Source organism: Perognathus longimembris, chromosome 21 (assembly GCF_023159225.1).
Source record: "Perognathus longimembris pacificus isolate PPM17 chromosome 21, ASM2315922v1, whole genome shotgun sequence".
Classification (NCBI taxonomy): domain Eukaryota; kingdom Metazoa; phylum Chordata; class Mammalia; order Rodentia; family Heteromyidae; genus Perognathus; species Perognathus longimembris.
In genome coordinates, this window is record NC_063181.1 from 7,954,638 (window position 1) to 7,971,325 (window position 16,688).

At 56.2% G+C, this 16,688-nt stretch overlaps 2 protein-coding genes across 2 annotated transcripts; one reads left to right on the top strand and one right to left on the bottom strand.

Moving 5' to 3' along the window:
* Positions 1-908: 908 nt before the first annotated feature.
* On the bottom strand, positions 909-10,209 carry Chmp7 (charged multivesicular body protein 7). Its single transcript, XM_048330886.1, is given in 11 exon segments — positions 909-2,178; positions 2,350-2,529; positions 2,929-2,989; positions 3,211-3,309; positions 3,558-3,677; positions 3,881-3,929; positions 4,712-4,739; positions 4,742-4,844; positions 4,939-5,124; positions 7,555-7,726; positions 9,837-10,209. Coding segments are annotated over 11 exon segments (1,350 nt in total). The 5' UTR covers positions 10,136-10,209; the 3' UTR covers positions 909-2,125.
* Positions 10,210-13,320: 3,111 nt separating this feature from the next.
* LOC125339728 (rho-related BTB domain-containing protein 2-like) lies at positions 13,321-16,682 on the top strand. Its single transcript, XM_048330990.1, has 3 exons — positions 13,321-13,472; positions 13,582-13,814; positions 15,917-16,682. The coding sequence occupies exons 1-3, from the start codon at positions 13,321-13,323 to the stop codon at positions 16,132-16,134; spliced, it is 603 nt and encodes a 200-aa protein (XP_048186947.1). The 3' UTR covers positions 16,135-16,682.
* Positions 16,683-16,688: the final 6 nt, after the last annotated feature.

The following is a 16,688-nucleotide window of genomic DNA, read 5'->3' on the forward strand; positions in this document are numbered from 1 at the left end:
GCTATGCTTTGAAACACGGGACAACCGTGTGTTTGCCCATGCTCGTCTGGAACCCACATGCTTTTCCTTGAAAAAAAATCACCTAAGAGTCTCTCTGTTACGGTTTGGCAGTACTGGGGTTTTGAACTTAGGGCCTCACACTCCAAAGTCAGGTGTTGAAGCTTGCTCGGCAAGGCAATGTTCAGAAGTGGGTCTCCAGGGGCTCAGATCCCATGGAAGGACTAACCTGAAATGGACAAGGTGCACCCTGGCGGGGGGGGGGGGGGGGGGGGGGGGGAGGAGGGGAGGGGGAGGGAACCAAATCCTATGAGAAGTCGCTGTCACCCACAGAGCTGACTCCATAGGGATGGGTTAGGGTGACGGCCATTCCCTCAGTCACTTTCTGAAGCCAGGGGATGGACATCCGTATGGGGGAGGTGGGCAGGAGCCCTAAAGAAGAGACACCCACTAGCCGTAGAGTTCTATCTTTTAATTATTCACCAGATAAAAAAGAAAAAAAATAGTGATTGTTTCTCTTCACCCCCAACCTTTCTGTTTACCAGGGTCGAGTGGAGAGATGCATTCGTTGATTTGCGCCCGCGGCCAGGGCGGCCTGGGCCGGTCCTCCGGGTCCTCCGGGCTGCCGGGGAGGGGAGGGCGGGGGCGGCCTGGGCCGGTCCTCCGGGTCCTCCTGGGGGTCCTCCAGGCTGCCGGGGAGGGGAGGGCGGGGGCGGCCTGGGCCGGTCCTCCGGGTCCTCCGGGTCCTCCAGGCTGCCTGGGAGGGGAGGGCGGGGGCGGCCAGGGCCGGTCCTCCGGGTCCTCCGGGTCCTCCAGGCTGCCGGGGAGGGGAGGGCAGGGGCGGCCTGGGCCGGTCCTCCGGGCTGCCGGGGAGGGGAGGGCGGGGGCGGCCTGGGCCGGTCCTCCAGGTCCTCCAGGTCCTCCGGGCTGCCGGGGAGGGGAGGGCAGGGGCGGCCGGGCCCGGTCCTCGTTCCCGCAGCCACGCGGCAGTGTGGCTGTCGTCTTTCTTCTCCACATTGCAGGAACTTTCGGACCCTCCCGTCTGCCCTTTACACCCCCCCCCCCATCCCCAGCAGGAAGGGGAGGACGAGCCTGCAGCGGGCAAGGCCCCGTGCGTAACGGGGCCCAAGGAAGCGCACGGCGAGCGGGAGGGCGGCCACAACTGGCGGCTCCTATTGCACATTCTGGCTCGGACCCCCTGCCCTGAGCAGGACCACGCGGGGAGCCTGTCGGGGTCTGCCCTGCTCAAGAAGGGGGGTGTGGTATGGTGTGGCTTGCTCTGGGGGAAAAAATATATATATATGTATATTAAGTTATTCCACGGCAGGACCCAGGCCAAAAAAAGTTAGGTCTTTTAAAAAAGTATGGTTTGGACAGGTTGAGGGCCCCGCGGTTACCTGGGCTTTCTCCCCACTCTAGTTCAAGAGACCAAGATTCATCCTTGCCCCCATCGGTAGGTCTGCTTCTGGGTAAGATGGACACGACCACCAGGAGCCCTCTCCTGACCCTGTGGCTAGGGACACGCAGGACTGACCACGTTCTGCACACGTGAAAAAAGGTGACGGGCAACCCTACAGGAAAATCAGGAGCACTGTGTGTTTCTCCACGAAGTAGCAGCTGTTAAGTCCCTCTTGCGAGTGAAACTCATGACACCTTCTTCTCTTTGCCAATGGCAAGAGTGGGACCGGAGGGGGGGAGCGGTTGTCCTGGCATGACAGATGGCAGATGCCTCTCAGAATGCCTGGGGGTGGGGGGCAGGGCGGTGGGGCGGCAAAGGGGTAAACCGTCCACCTTCACTGGCGGGAACGGGGCTGGTGGGTGAAGACAAACCCGAGCCCAGGGCAAGAACGCAGGCGATGCGAGACGACAGGGCGAACACAGAACTGTATCAACGGTGGCACTAGAAGACAAGAAGGCAGGTCCGGGACACCAGGTGGAGCACACCTTAGCGGCATCGCTTCCAAAATCCTATCTGTCCAGTCGTGAGTGGCGGCATCCAGACACATCCAAGCGGTTCTCCTTCCTCCTCTCCCCACAGATTCCGAGTGCTTCTCATTTAAATTACTATGTACACACACTGAGCTGTCTCTAGTACATGAGGTCCTTCCGTTGAGGTCCTCCGATGGCTTCAGAGAGCTGGCTCCAATTGCCTTTTTGGAGATTTACTGCTGGGGGCCAAACCTGCAAGAGGAAATGACAACACTAAGCAGGACGACAGGGGACTGAGTCTTCAGAGGAATAACAACCCCTTTGTCCTCGGTACCCAGGCAAACTGAGTGCTTGGGCAGGAGCCCATTCCTCCGGTGCCTGGCTCCTCTGTCAGCCAGAGGACCCTGGAAAACAGCTCCATACCTCCCTCTGATAAGGACAGTTTCTCAAGTTCAGCTTCAAGTTCGGCATCCGAGATCCTCGGGCTAGGCACACTGTTGGTATAGAGCGTCTCGTGGGGGCTGCTGGGAAGGTCCAGAGGATCTTTGGTGGTGTCCTGCAGGAGGATGTCCAGCTCCTTCTCCAGTTCCTCACTGTCAAAGTCTACGACACAGAGATGGCCTGCATCAGCTCTCTGAGTGAGCACACGGAGGAGTCCGGTTATCCGCACTCAGCTCAGCGAACAGCTGCCCGGGCCGCCCCGCGTCAGGGCCGTGGGAGTCAGGGGTGGGGGGTCAGAGGGCGGCTCCGCAGATGCATGCTGCCCCCACAAACTGGCCGCTCTGCCCCTCGAGGAGGAGGAGCGGCTAGTCAGCAGCTGGTGGATCAAGTGGCCAGGGAGGGGATGGCAGCCCCCCAACTTCTCCTGCAAGGGCACCCCACAGAGGGGCGGCCAGTCCATGACCAAACCAGGCACAGCCCAGGAAGGGAAGGGAGTGTCGCCTTGTCAGACCGCCAAGACAGCGAGGCAGGAAGGCAGGGGAGAGAAGGGGAGGGACTCACCTAAACCGTTGGTTACGCCGCCAGCTAGAGTCTGCGAGACTTCATCCTGGGTGTCACAGAGCTGGAAGACAAACACAAAGCTCTGGACTGGGAACCGCGGCCCCGGTGTGCACAAACGTCCCAGGACCAAGGGAAACTTCCAGCTCGCCAAGTTAGGAGCGAGTCTGGGGAAAGCGGATTGTGACAGAACCAAACCTGTCCTCCTCGGCTTCCTTCTGCACCTGTCCCCCCGGCCCTCCTCCCCCGGCCCTCCCCTGGCCCTCCTCCCTGCCCTCCCCGTACCTCCTGGATCTGGTCCACGAGGCTCTCGGCCTTCTCCACGGTGATGTCCTTCATGGAGAGCTTCAGCGCCCCCACTCCCGCTTGGTAGGCATTGAAAACCTAAAGGGAAGTCAGGTGGTCAGCGCACACCACAGACATCTGGCAACACACACTCGCTACTGCTCCTTCTCGGAAAGAGATTTCTGTTGTTTTGCCCGCTCAAGGTTGATTTGCCTCTCTAAAGAAGTTTGAGGCCAAACTTTCGGACTGGGAAGGTAAAGCCCCCCACCCCTGTCCCCCCCAGAAGAACCCAGGCATAGGAGAGCAGCAAGTGGCGGAGAGACTGGCTAGCGCGGCGGGGTGGCTACCATCTGGTCTGTCTGCGAGGCGTAGATTCGATCCAGGATGCCTTGTACAGTGTCCAGCTTGGCGTGCAGGGCCTCGATGCGCTTCTCCGTCCGTTGCTTAGCCTTGAGAGACCTCAGTGCCTAGGGGACAGGGGAAACGGAGGCCAGGATGAGAAGGGTAGCCCACAAGGCAGGAGGAAGACAGCAGGACTACCCCAGGCCTGCTCTCGTTTGTAAAGAGCCGTGAAGCGGGGCGCCAGCGCTCTCCTCGCGAGCTCCAAGCAGGCTGCTCCGACAGCCCGGGCCGCCACCACGCCGCCGGGTGGGAGGTGGGCAGCACTCACCAGTTGCTTCTTTCCCGTTCGGCATGCACGTCGGGCTTCTTCTTTACACCTGGGAAAGAAAGGACGGGTGGTGGGGCCCTGGCCTCCCCGAGGCCAAACTCTGGCATGGAGCCTGGTACAGGCTGGCCACGGGGACGGGCATGCACGGGTCCCCGCACCTTCCCACTGAGACGAGCAAGTGCTAATCCAGTGCTGTCTGTCCGTCCTCCACTCCCAGGGGCCAAGGGCGGAGCAGGTGACCTCTGTGGAGGCGCGGCCCTGGCCTGCTTGATGCCAGCCTCGACCAGCACCGCCTGGACAGACGCTGGCATACAAGAGCGTAAAGAAGGAAGGTACTGGTGACAGAAATGTCTGGAGGGAGAATGGATTCATAATTTTTCTCCCTTGTGGCAAGTTGTGTTTCCCAACGTTTCGGCAGTGAGCAGTGAGAACTGTTGTAACATGTTTTTGTTTTGTGTTTTCTTTCTGCAGTGCTGGGGATTGAACCAAGGGACTTGAGCACGCTCGGCAAGCAGTCTGAAGCTAAGCTCCTTTTATGCTTCTTTTTTTTTGTTTTTGTTTTTTTTTTGCCAGTCCTGGGTCTTGGACTCAGGGCCTGAGCACTGTCCCTGGCTTCCTTTTGCTCAAGGCTAGCACTCTGCCACTTGAGCCACAGCGCCACCTCTGGCCGTTTTCTGTATATGTGGTGCTGGGGAATCGAACCCAGGGCCTCATGTATACGAGGCAAGCACTCTTGCCACTAGGCCATATCCCCAGCCCCTCCTTTTATGCTTCTGATAGAGCCCCCCCCCCCACCCCCGTGCTGGCTGGAGGGCGGGAGGGGCGGGTTACCTCTCAGCTTCCTGGGACAAGGACTCACCTTGCGTGAGAGGAGCTGCTCACTCTGCATCAGCTGGTAGACGCCCACGTCCACGTCGTTGACCGGCGACACCTTGGCATGCGGGCCCCGGGCAAACTTCACAATCTGGGGAACAGAGACAAACAACTGCTGCCCCGCCACCCACGCCACAGACACGGCGGCAACCAGGGGCTGGCCCAACAAGTCCCTGCGCCCCTACCTTCTCCCCATTCTGCTCCAGGACCGTGACTCTCTTCTCCTTCTGCAGCTGAAGCAACACCAGGTAGAAGGTCCTCTCGTCTGGGCAGGAGTTGGCGCACAGGGTGCTCAGCTCCGACAGAGCCACCACGGGGTGGGAGGACAGGGGCGAGTTCTGGTACAGACGATACACCTCCTCGGCCTTCTCCTAGGGACGGCAGGGCGGCTCGTGAGGCGTGATGCCCTTCAGAACGGGCACTGCACCCAGCTAGAGCCTGGGAGCGCCAACCCATCAGCCCTAACGTGGCTGCCTTTTAAAAAGGAAAGAGGTTGTGGATTTTGTTTTGTGCTGCCCGAGGCTTGAATTCAGTCTGGGCACTGTCCCTGAGTTTTTATGCCCAAGACTGGCACTCTACCTCTTGAGCCAGTGTTCCACTTCAGACTTTCTGGGGGCTTTATTGGAGATGAGAATCTCACGGAAAGCTGGGTGCCAGTAGCTCACACCTGTAATCCTAGCTACTCAGGAGGCTGAGATCCGAGGATCCCAGGCAGAAAAGTCTTGGTGCCAATTAACCACAGAAAACCAGATGTGGCACTGTGGCTCAAAGTGGTAGAGCACCAGTCTTGAGCGAAAAAGTTCAGGGACAGTGTCTAGGCCCCAAGTTCAAGCCCCATGACTGACAAAAGGAAAAAAAAAACAAAAAAGAAAAAAGAACCTCATGCATTTTCTTGCCTGGGCTGGCTTCAAACTTCGATCCTCAGATCTCAGCCTCAGCCTCCTGAGTAGCTGGGATTACAGGCCCAGCTAACAGGCCTGTGTTTTCAACCTTGTTGGAAAGCTGGTGCCTGCATGACAGGAAGTTATAAAGAGCAGCTGCGTGCGCACACCCCCACCGGGAGCTTTACACGTTCGCTTCTCCTTGTCATGTGCATGGGGAGGCGAGGCAAGACAGTAGAGGAAGGGGCTGGAGCCCAGGACCCAGCACGGTTCCCAGTCGGCCCTAAACCTTGCACCTGTCAGGCTCACCCAAGGGTGAAGCCCAATTCCCTACTCCCTGCTACCCACCCCAGTGTCTCCAACTTCATACCAACTGGCAATACCACAGACATGAGTCTTGAGAAACGTATATGGCCAAAAGGAGGGATGGCAAGAAGAAGGAAGGAAGAGCAAGAAGCAGGAGAAACAGCCCCCAGGAACAAGTGTTTCCTGAGGTATGCATGAGATACTGTCTGTCTAAGGAAACCCGGGAGGTAGAGGTTTCTTGGAAAGCCAAACCACACAAACACGCGCAGAGTTGTGAGGGTGGTTGTGAGAAGTGGTGGAGGGCCATTCTGCACAGAGGACAATCCTGAGGGGGGCAAGGGGAGGCCCCTCCCACACTAACACCAGCCTGGGTCCCGCAAACGGCAGATCACTGGAGGCACTGCCATGGCGGGGTTAACAGAGAGCCAGCTAACTGTGGAAAGGATGAGACAAAGTTAGGACTCGAGGCAAGGAGGCCACTGATGTGAGAAGAGATGCGATTGAACTAGAGAATCTTGGAAACCTGAAAAAGAAAAGGCGAAATCAAAACTGACAAGATGATAGACCGGCAGCCCAGGCCTGGCAGAATGGCTCAAGTCCCGAGTGTCTGCTACCAAGGTGAAGCTCTGAGTTCAAAACTCAGTACTGCCGAAACAACAGCCAAACCCCTCCCCCAGAAAACCTTGCAGCCCATGGTGATGGCGAATAGTATCAAAGGAGAAAGAGGAAAAGCTTCTGACTTCAATGACGGGTGGCTGGCATGCGGTACTTCAGTGCACAAATGCAGGAAAGACAGCCTATAGGAAAAGAAAGTGACACATTCCGCTTTGGGCATGTTATTTGGGGATGCCTGAGCAGTACCCAAGGAAATATGAGTGATGCGTCCCTGTACTCCTAGCTACTCAGGGGCAGGAGTAGGAAGTTCACGGTTCAAAGCTAGCCTAGGCAATATTAGTAAGAACTTATCTCAAAAAAATTTTTTAAAAGGAGATGGGGGGAAACAGGGGCCAACCAGGTGCCAGTGGCTCATGCCTGTAATTCTAGCTACTTACAAGGCTGAGATCTGAAGATTGCAGTTCAAAGCCAGACTGGGAGGAAAAGTCCATGAGACTCTTATGTCCAAAAAATTAGCCAAAAAGCCAGAAGTGGAGCTTTAACTCAAGTAGTAGTATGCTAGCCTTGATCAAAAAAAGTTCAGGGAGTGCTCAGGTCCTGAGTTCAAGCCCCAGGAATGGCATTAAAAAAAAAAGAAGAAAACAACAATTAAAAACCCTACTTTCAGGCAAAGTACTTCTAAACTCAGCCAGAACAGACTCCCGGCTCGGGGGTCCATCTCTACAGAGAGTCTACTCGTTCACACTCAATAAACTTGCTGCTTTACTACAAAAATTAAGTAACTCGGCCTAGCATTAATCCCTAGGACTGCAAGTCATCGACTGCTTCTCACTGGCAATTCCCAGATAAGGTATCACCCGTGAAACGTAGACATAATAGATACATAATGCTACAGTCGTGGAAGACTGTAACTGTTACTATAAAAACAGACGTCTTCTCCCAAGAATGTGTGTGGAGCCTCCCACCGCCATGCTCACGCCTGCCCTCCGGCACACCCACCTTCAGCAGCTCCAAGGCCACCAGCACCTCCTCGGCTGGAACCTTGTTATCCCCTAGCATGTTAGAGAGAGTCCACTTGAGGGGCTTCAGCAGGAAGACGCCGACCCCCCAGGAGATCCAGCTGCTGTCCACACTGGCCATGAAGTCGGATTCTCGCTGCAGCTCCCCTCGGCTACAGGAAGAGGAGGAGAAAGGCATGTAGGAGCAATGCAATGGCCCACTCATCCCCACCTGCCCCTTCGCCCTGAGAGGCATCTGACCAGTGCTGTAATGCCCATTTGCTAGGCATCTACCCTGCACCAGCAACAGAGGTGGCGCCGTGTATATTCCAGCTCTAAGCCTCACCACTGCTCTGTCTTCAGCAAGTCAACGAGTGGGGATACTGAGGCCCAGTAGAATCTACGGTTAATATGTCTCTGGACACAGCATATTGCTGAGACTACAGACTACAGACACACAGGAGGCTCTGTGGAGCCTGTGCTGAGGTTTCCTTTTACAAATGAAGCTGAAAACAACCAAATAAAAATAACAGAAATTGCCTTGCATGACAACACATGCTTTTAATTCCAGCACAGGAGGCTGAGACCGGAGAGCTGTGAGTATAAGGTCAGCCTGGGCCACATTGTAAAGTTCGTTCTAGGCCAGTCTTGGCTACATAGTAAGACCCTGTGTCAAAGAAAATTAGAGCAGTGGACTGCTATCAAGTGCAAAACCCAAGGAAGAACACAAAGATGACCAAAGCAAGGCTTTCTGGAGATAAGACCTAAATATCGCCTGGTACGGATTATAGCGGAGGCTACATCTACTGAATACTTGCTGAGGCAGTCACAATATTAAGGGAAATATAAAGAAGACCATCATATCCTCACACTATATCTAGGAATCATCATCACCACCTTTTCATAATTGGCTGGACTAAAGTTTAAAGATGCACCACCTTGGCTGGAACCTTATCTATCCAGGGCCACATAACTTAGCAAATGGAAAAGCCCAAGACTAGAGCCAGCCCTGTGGTCCTCAGGCAAAGCTCTTAACTGCTATGTAATCTATACTGCTTCCATAGTGAAATAGCTCCCTCGGGACCAGTCCAGTACCAGGAAGTGTGAATAGAGAGTCAGCAGTCAGGAGAAGGAGCACCAGGATGTTGAAGGGCTGCATTAGAAGTGGTAGGGGACAATGTCTGTAATAAGGAGGGTCATTTGGTCATGACCATCACTGACTTCCTTCAGCAACTATGTCTCCTGTCCTCCACTTCCTACATGAAGTAGAACTTTTCCCCCAGTATACTTTCTCAGAATTTCAGACAGGCTTCTGTGTCAAAGTCACTCGATGGAAGGTACTAGGAACAGAAATGGATGAGAGATCACTTAATCCGAAAAGAACAGCCAGCATAAAGCCATTAAGAGCTGACTTTCTCCTTCATGCACTGAAGGAGGCAGCAGGCTGGGGGCTGGTTTTGGTGTGATATATACATTATGAAAGCAAGTCATTTAGAATCCAAAGACCAGGGGTCCAGTCCCAAGGATACCTCTAACTGTGAACAGCACCTGATTTCTCTGAAAGTCAGTCCTCTTTTCTGCTGAGGATAACTGTATTATCCGGCTACAAGTGTTGAGAGGTCAGAAGGAACGGGATGTGCAAAGTGCCAGCATACAAAGAAGTTCTGTACATCCACTAGGTAGCAATGCCACCTCCTCAAGCACCTCAAAGACCATGTTATCGCCTAAAGATCTTTTCAGGAACCTCAGTTAAGACCTCATCCTGCTTTACCCCCTCTCTGTTCCAAACAGCCTCTATCTAGGCAAAGCCAGACGCATGGCCAAGGGTTAGCTCTCCTGTCGCCCTCTTCCTTATTGAATAGTCTGCTAGCTCTGATCCTTAGTGAAAAATGCCCCATCTGGTAGAGCTGCTCCAGGAGTGGTCCAAAATTTGGAGACCCTTATAACTACATAACTATAACATCTGCACAAACACGATGTGTGTGTCTGCGTGTGTTCTACAGTAACTATATAACGGGATTCCAGTCCACACAAGCGAGTCCTCGTCACCTTTCACCTGCCACCCACCGAATGGGACTGTGCCACCCACCAATCACCACCACCCCGGCCCCTAGCTCTCCCTGCCAGGCATAGGTCCATCTCCTCCTCCGCCTACGGAACCCCCTGCACGCTCCCGCAGGGCCAGACCCCAGGCTGGGCGCGGCGCGCCTTTGCTGGGGGGTGGGGGTGCGCCCCGCTCCGCCCCGCCCCGCCCGGCCCCGCGCCCCCGGCCCCGGCCCTCACCGCAGCAGGTCCTGCAGCACGGTGGCCAGCCCCAGCGGGACGCTGCCCTTGCGCTGGAAGGCCTCCTGCAAGTCCCGGAGCCGCAGGCGCACCACCCCCTGGCGGCGGCTGTGGCTCAGCACCAACGGCGCCCAGAAGCCCATCTTGCTGTCCCAGTCGGTGCTGTTCACCTCGCGACTCCTCTTGAAGGCGGAGAACAGGAAGGACATGCGCTCCTCATCCTCGTCCCACTCCGGGGGCAGGAGGCCCGCCGGGTCTCCCCCGGCCGGAGCCTCGGCCTCCCGCTCCGGGGACCACATCGGGAAACCCCCCCAAGCCCGGCCGAGGGTGCGAACACAACCCCGGCCCTGAGCCCCTTCCGCTCCTGGTCCCTCCCGGCTTCCGTTCTTAGACTCCCGCCCCTTCGGTCATCACGTCACCGCCGCCCGCCGCGTGAAATAAGTCCCGCGAGGGCCCAAGGCGCAGGCGTCGCGCTGCCTTCCCGGTGCCCGGAGTCAGGGTGATGACGTAAGCGCCCGGGAGACCCAGCGCGCTTGCGCAGAACCCTTTCCCGCCCAGCCTTTGTGAGTCAAGCAGAACTCTGCGCGTGCGCGAGCCGCGCCGTTGGGCGTGCTGGGCGCCCGAGCGCGTCGGGGGGCTGCGGGCGGCGAGGCGCGGGCACCGCGCAGGTGCATCCCGGCCCTCTGCACGCTCCTGGTCCAGCCATCCGGCAGCTTTATTCCTTTACCCTTCCACGGTGTCTTCTTGACGCGGTGGGCGTGGGATTAGCAGGAGCTGCCGTCCGCTCCGGAGTGCGGCTGAGTGGGCCTGCGGTTTGTCAGGTGTGGAGACCATTCGGCCTCTGCCCCCCCCCCTCCGGCGCCCGCCCCGCGCCCCGCGGGTCCCTCGGCTCTCTTCTTCTGGGTCGATGTCTTCTATGCAATCTCTGAGATACAGCCCGCCTCCAACGCTTCGTCCTGCCCTCTCCGTTCTGCCCCTGGTGCCTGCCTCAGTTTCCCCCAGGCTCAGGACCAGGACCACCACAGCCACCCGGGCCTTCAATGGAAGGGTGGAGCCGGTGGAGCTTGTGCATACCGGATAAAGCCATCCCCGGGAGCTTTGTGTAATGCCCAGATTTCAAGGCCCCCAAAGACAACCATCTGAGTCCAGAGTCAAAGCCAAACCGCAAGGGTCGTTTACTAGTAGTTCAAACCCGGTTACCCCCGCCCCCCGCACTGGTTGCCAGTGACGCTGAGAGGCCCCGAGCACAATTCCAGCACAGCTTTTATAGACAAGTACTAGGAGGTTGGGGAAGACCCCTAGTTACAAGTACATGATTGGTTGACATTTGCCCTAGTTTACTGGTCACCTCAGGATTGGCCTGGGTTTTCCCGCTGATCGTATGGGCCAGACGCCTTAACCTTGGGGTACAGATTCGGGTGGGCCTCCAGGAGTGGTCACGTGGCCACATTCCTGGAGCCAGATGGTTCTTGTCTCTTGTGCCCAGATCCTGGCCGGGGTCTGAGACCGGTCACTTAGTCATGTCCAACCTTGAGTGGGCTCCAGGCATGGACAATCAATCACTTCCTGGCGCCAGATAGTTGTTAGCTCCTGTGCTCAGATTCGGGTAGTACAGAGTTCACGGGGTGCGGTGTGTGTGTGTGTGTGTGCGCGCGCGCGCGGTTACAGAGTAGCTATAGGAAGACTGCTGGTATTTTTCCACTTCCCCATGGGTTAGCAAGCAAAGGTACAGAAGCAAAATAGCTGTTAGGGGCATACTGGTCACAATTTTATTCTCTACGCTCTTCATTTGCAGAGCAGTGGATCTGTACTCCGTGTTGAAAACACTTGGTTCTCCCCAGTGCTCGTGTGCGTGCGTGCGCGTGTGTGCACATGGACTTGCACTCAGAGCTTCACGCTCTTGGCTTTTTTGCTCAAAATCAGCCCCTTGATCCACACCTCCTGTCTTTTTTTTGCCGGTTAATTAGAGGCCAGTCTCACCCCACTTTGCTACCCTCAGATCTCGGTCCTCCTGAGTAGCTGAGATTACAGGCATGAGCCACCGGCATTTGGCTGGTTTTATTTACTTATTTTTAACAGAACCGTTGGAAAAGTGTGATGCATGCTGGTGCAACATGTAATTCCAACACTGAGGAGATGGACTCAGGAGGATGAACAATTTGAGGCCAGCTTAAACCACATTGTCACACCCTTTGTCTCACAAAACAAACCAGCTCACACTTAAAAAAAAAAAAGTAGGTAAAGGAATCTCCTTGTTACTTTCATTTTAAGTAACAGAAACTATAGTTAAATATTCGTCTATATGCCACCACTGACCGTGACCACAACCAACCCGTAACCTTTTCAAGACTACTGTACTTCCTAATGTGTAGGGTGTGGTACACTAGATGTTATCAGTCATTAGTTTTGAACAAGCATTTGAGGGAGGAGGAATATGATTGTTTACTATTCGCTAAGCTTGTGCGGGATTTCACAGTGCTCTAATCCAAGCACGTTGATGATCAACATTTCATTTAAAACTTACAGCAACTAGGGCTAGCAGAATAGCCTACTGGTAGACTGCTTGCCTCGCAAGCCCTGGGTACCTCAATTCCTCAGTACCACATATATAGAAAAAAACAGAAGTGGGCACTGTGGCTCAAGTGGTAGAGTGCTAACCTTGAGCAATAAAAGAAGCCAGGGACGGTACTCAGGCCCTGAGTTCAAGCCCCAGGACTGTCAAAAAAAAAAAAAAAAACCCAGCAACTTCTAGCTAGAAGTGGGAAAAGAATATCAACATATACAGTGAGTGACCTCTATGAAGAAATGCTATTAAAAATGTGTCTTGTTCGTAGTCCATAAAGCCACAATAGTGGTTTTTAGAATACATGCCAAATAACTCCGAATTGACTATCATTGATGACAGAACACAACCTCACATCAAGGGCACCTTTTTGTTCCTTACAAGATTTAGAAATAGTGTCTGTTTCTTAGTAATGTCTATCCCTTTTTTAAATAAATATGCTATGCCATGCAGATTGTACTACACAAGTAAAAATGGGGGAAATTTGAAGTTCACTTTTTCCCAGAATTGTGTGCTGTCTGTTGTATATTAATGACTGATAGTACTAAAGTCCATAATAACTTAGCTTTTTATTATTTTCCATGCATTGCATGCTTCCTTTTTTTTTTAACGAGTCTGAGGATCCTTTGTAATCTCCAACATTTGAAATCTTGACTTTCATACACATTGGACCTAAGCAATCTATGCATAAAATGTACATCTCTTTTATCATTCATTCAAATTAGTTGATTTTATCTGTTCTAGCTCAGATGAATTTAGAGAAGCATCAGACATTGCACTGTTATGACATGTTAAGTTAAATATGTAATGGGGGTCCCCCCAAGGGAGGGGACCACAATGTAATGGGTCTGAGAGTGGGGGGACCCCTGAAATCAACTCTCCCTCGGAAATTAACTGACCAACCCCTTCTTGCCAAACAAAATGTGCCAGCGGGTGCACCCACCGCGTTTCCGTCTCTATTTATCTGTGGCTGGTGCCAGGCCTATAGACCGACCTGGGAAGCTCGGTTCTGTGTGCCCCGATGCCCACAGCGTGGTGCAGACGGCTGTAGATACTGACGGGAGGAGTGTGGGGTGAGAACAGAGGAGGGCAGAGGCCCAGCAGCCGTACAGAGCTGTGGGCGCCGGGGGCAGGACCGGGGTGAGCCCGTGGAGGGCTTGGGACTGATGCTCCCGAGCCCAGATCAGGTACAGATGGGCTTTCTCACCTCTGGGCGAGCACTGACTGGCCTGCCCGGCCCCTCCGAGCTGCAGTTCCGAGGGTGACCACAGGCGTCGCCGCAGCTCACCGGTGTCTCCCTCCCTCCCAGTTCCACTGTGCCTACCAGCTGGCTGACTGGTGTCTCCACCACATCTGCACCAACTACAACAACGTGTGCCGCAAGTTCCCCCGAGACATGAAGGCCATGTCCCCAGGTGAGCAGGGCCGGCGCGGGGACCCTGGGACCCCAGCCCCTGCGGGAGGGACCTCAGCTTGGTCCCCAGCGCTGGCGGAACCCCAGGGACCTAAAAGCTGCCAGAGATCCTTGGACCTCATTGGCCTCTGCCAAGGCGACTCCAGCCAAGCAGAGGGGGCCCAGGACGAGCCCTGGGGGGATAGCCGGGAGGTGGGCCTGGGGCTGCGCACTCTACCCATCCGGAGGGGGTGTCCTGTTAGCATGTTCAGACTCGTGAGTAGGACACTGCAGATAGATCCATTTGATCCATTGATCTGGCCTAGGGCACGCACTGCGGGAAAGAAAGCACTGAGCAGTGTTAGATGGCCACCCGCTAAATGGATTTTCCCGCCACAGAATGGGCACGGTCCACAGCTTGGCCTGCCAGTCCGGATGTCCTCCCTGGTCCAGTGCTGTTCTTCCTCCTCTTAATGAACCTCTCAAGTGACCCGCAGGGGCTCCAGGGAGAGATGCCCCTCAGGGCTCCATGGGGCTCCCCCCCCACTCGGCTCTGACCCTTCTCCCCTCTGTAGGGCTGCACTGCACCCTCCCTGTCCTCTCCCTGTCTTCTTTCCTTTTCTCCCCATTTGCTACAACTCTCCCAGAATTCCCTTCACTGAAGTCCAGGTGCGTTCATACTGCACTCTTGGTTCTGTGCTTTGCATGGTTTCCTGGGTCTTCCAGACTCAGACCAGCCCTATCTCTGAGCTGGCAATCTCCTGACTGCCTGTGCCTCTGGATTTCCCGAGGAAGCTGTGCTCTGTTTGGAAACTCCAATTCTATGGTCTCTCTGCTGGCTTTGCTGGCCTTTCCTTTTTTTTGGGGGGGGGGGGGGGTGTTGGTTGTGGAGCTTGAACTCTGGGCCTGGGACATTGTCCCTGAGCTCTTCAGTTCAAGGCTAGCCCTCTAACACTTTGAGACACAGTGCCACTTCCAGTTTTCTGGTGGATAATTGGAGATAAGAGTCTCACGGACTTTCTTGCCTGGGCTGGATTTGAACCGTGATCCTGAGATCACAGCCTCCTGTAGCTAGTATTATAGACATGAGCCACCAGTGCCTGGCTGCTCCTTTCCTTTCTGCTGTGTCTTTGCCCTTTCCCTTTCCCTTTCTCTTTCCCTTTCCCTTTTCCTTTCCCTCCTTCCCTCCCTTCCTTCCTTTCTTCCTTCCTCTGTACCAGTACTGGGACTTGAACTTAGCACCTGAGTGCTGTTCCTTCGTTTTTCTCACTCCAGGCTCATGCTCCGCCACTTGTGCCGCCCCTCCATCTGTGGCCTTTTGCTTGTTAATTGGCAATAAAGAGTCTTGGGGACTTTGCTGCTCAGGTAGCTTTGACCGTCAAGTCTCAGCGTCTGGAGTAGCTCGGGTTGCAGGCGTGAGTTGCTAGTGCCTGGCAGCCTGCCTCGTCCTTAATGCCAAGGTCCCCATGGTGCGCAGGCACTGTGAGTTGAGTGGAGACTGTGCTTTGAATTTGGATCTTTTCCCAGGCTGCCCTGCGGGGTCTGATCCTCTCTGGTGATGCTGGGTCGAAGCCACGGCTCCCACGGGGCTCCTGGGATCCCAGGAGAATCCAGGGATGCTCTCGAGGGAACTGTCCTAAGCCAGGGTGCGCATGGGCGAGGGGAGCGCTGCGTGGCCTTCTCTTCTGTCTTTGGTACTGGGGATTGCTAGGTGAGCACTCTGCCCCAGTACCTCTGTGTTGGGTTTGTTGTTCACATAGGATCTTGACCACGCTTGCTGAGGCCCAGATTTGGACTGAGCTCCTCCTGGCTCTGCCTCCTGATTTGCTGGCAGTGATGACCATGCCTGGTTTCAGCGCATGTTCCACCGCGCATGGGCTGCGGGCATGACCCAGGGCAGAGGTTGCCTGGCGGGCAGCGGTGTAAGGTGCACAGCCCCGTGGAGAGCGTGCCTCCCGCTTCCCGACATCCTTTGCAGGCCCGGATCGGGGTAGGGTCGGCTCCGGGCCAGCCCGGGGTCCCGCGGCAGGGCTGCCGCGCAGCGCGCGTCCGCATCCGGTGCTCTTCCTCCCCGCCCCTCCTCCTCCGGTCCTCCTGACCGATCCCCCTGCCTCCCGCCCCCAGAAAACCAGGAGTACTTCGAGAAGCACCGGTGGCCGCCCGTCTGGTACCTGAAAGAGGAGGACCACTACCAGCGGGCGCGGAGGGAGCGGGAGAAGGAGGACTACTTGCACCTGAGGCGGCAGCCCAAGCGGCGCTGGCTGTTCTGGAACAGTCCCTCCGCGCCATCCTCCGCCGCCGCCAGCGCGGCGTCCCCGTCGTCCTCCTCGGCGGTGGTCTGAGGCGCCGCCCCCTCCTCCGGACCCCGCGGCTGCTGTCCTCGTCCGCCCCCGCCCCGGCCCTCTGCTCTTCTGCGTCAGCCCTTCCACCCGACGGCAAGGGCCCAACCGGGACCCTAGGGGCCGAGCCGTCCTCGCCAGCCAGCGGGGAGCCGGATCCCCACAGCGCTGCCTGCGCAGCCCCCAGATCCAGGCCGGGGAGCCGCCTGCCGGGAAGCGGGGTGCGGGAACGAGCCCGGAGCGCTGGCGCCCTGCCGCAGCCGTCGTGGGGAGAGGGCGAGAGCTCCGGCCGGCGGCGGCTGCGCTGTTTGGATCTCTGCTTGGTGCAGGGGGGCCGGGCCCCTTCCCCGTGAGCAGCGACCATCCGGCCCGTCCCCCCGCCGTGTCTCTCCGTCCGTGGACGTGAGGGTCGGGAAGGTTCCGCGAGCACGTCCACGCAGTCGGCGAGAGGTGAAGGCGACTGAGCTCGAGGCGGAGCCCCGCGTGCTGGAGAATGGCGGCCGGAGGACACGTGGAAGACTCGCCTTCGGCTTTCCCAGCGGCGGCTCCGGCAGGCC

Coding starts and splice junctions, on each gene's coding strand:
- LOC125339728 (XM_048330990.1), top strand. CDS start 13,321: ATGTGCCAGCGGGTGCACCCACCGCGTTTCCGTCTCTATTTATCTGTG. Junction 13,473..13,581: donor ACTGACGGGAGGAGTGTGGG/GTGAGAACAGAG, acceptor TCCCGAGCCCAG/ATCAGGTACAGATGGGCTTT. Junction 13,815..15,916: donor CATGAAGGCCATGTCCCCAG/GTGAGCAGGGCC, acceptor TCCCGCCCCCAG/AAAACCAGGAGTACTTCGAG.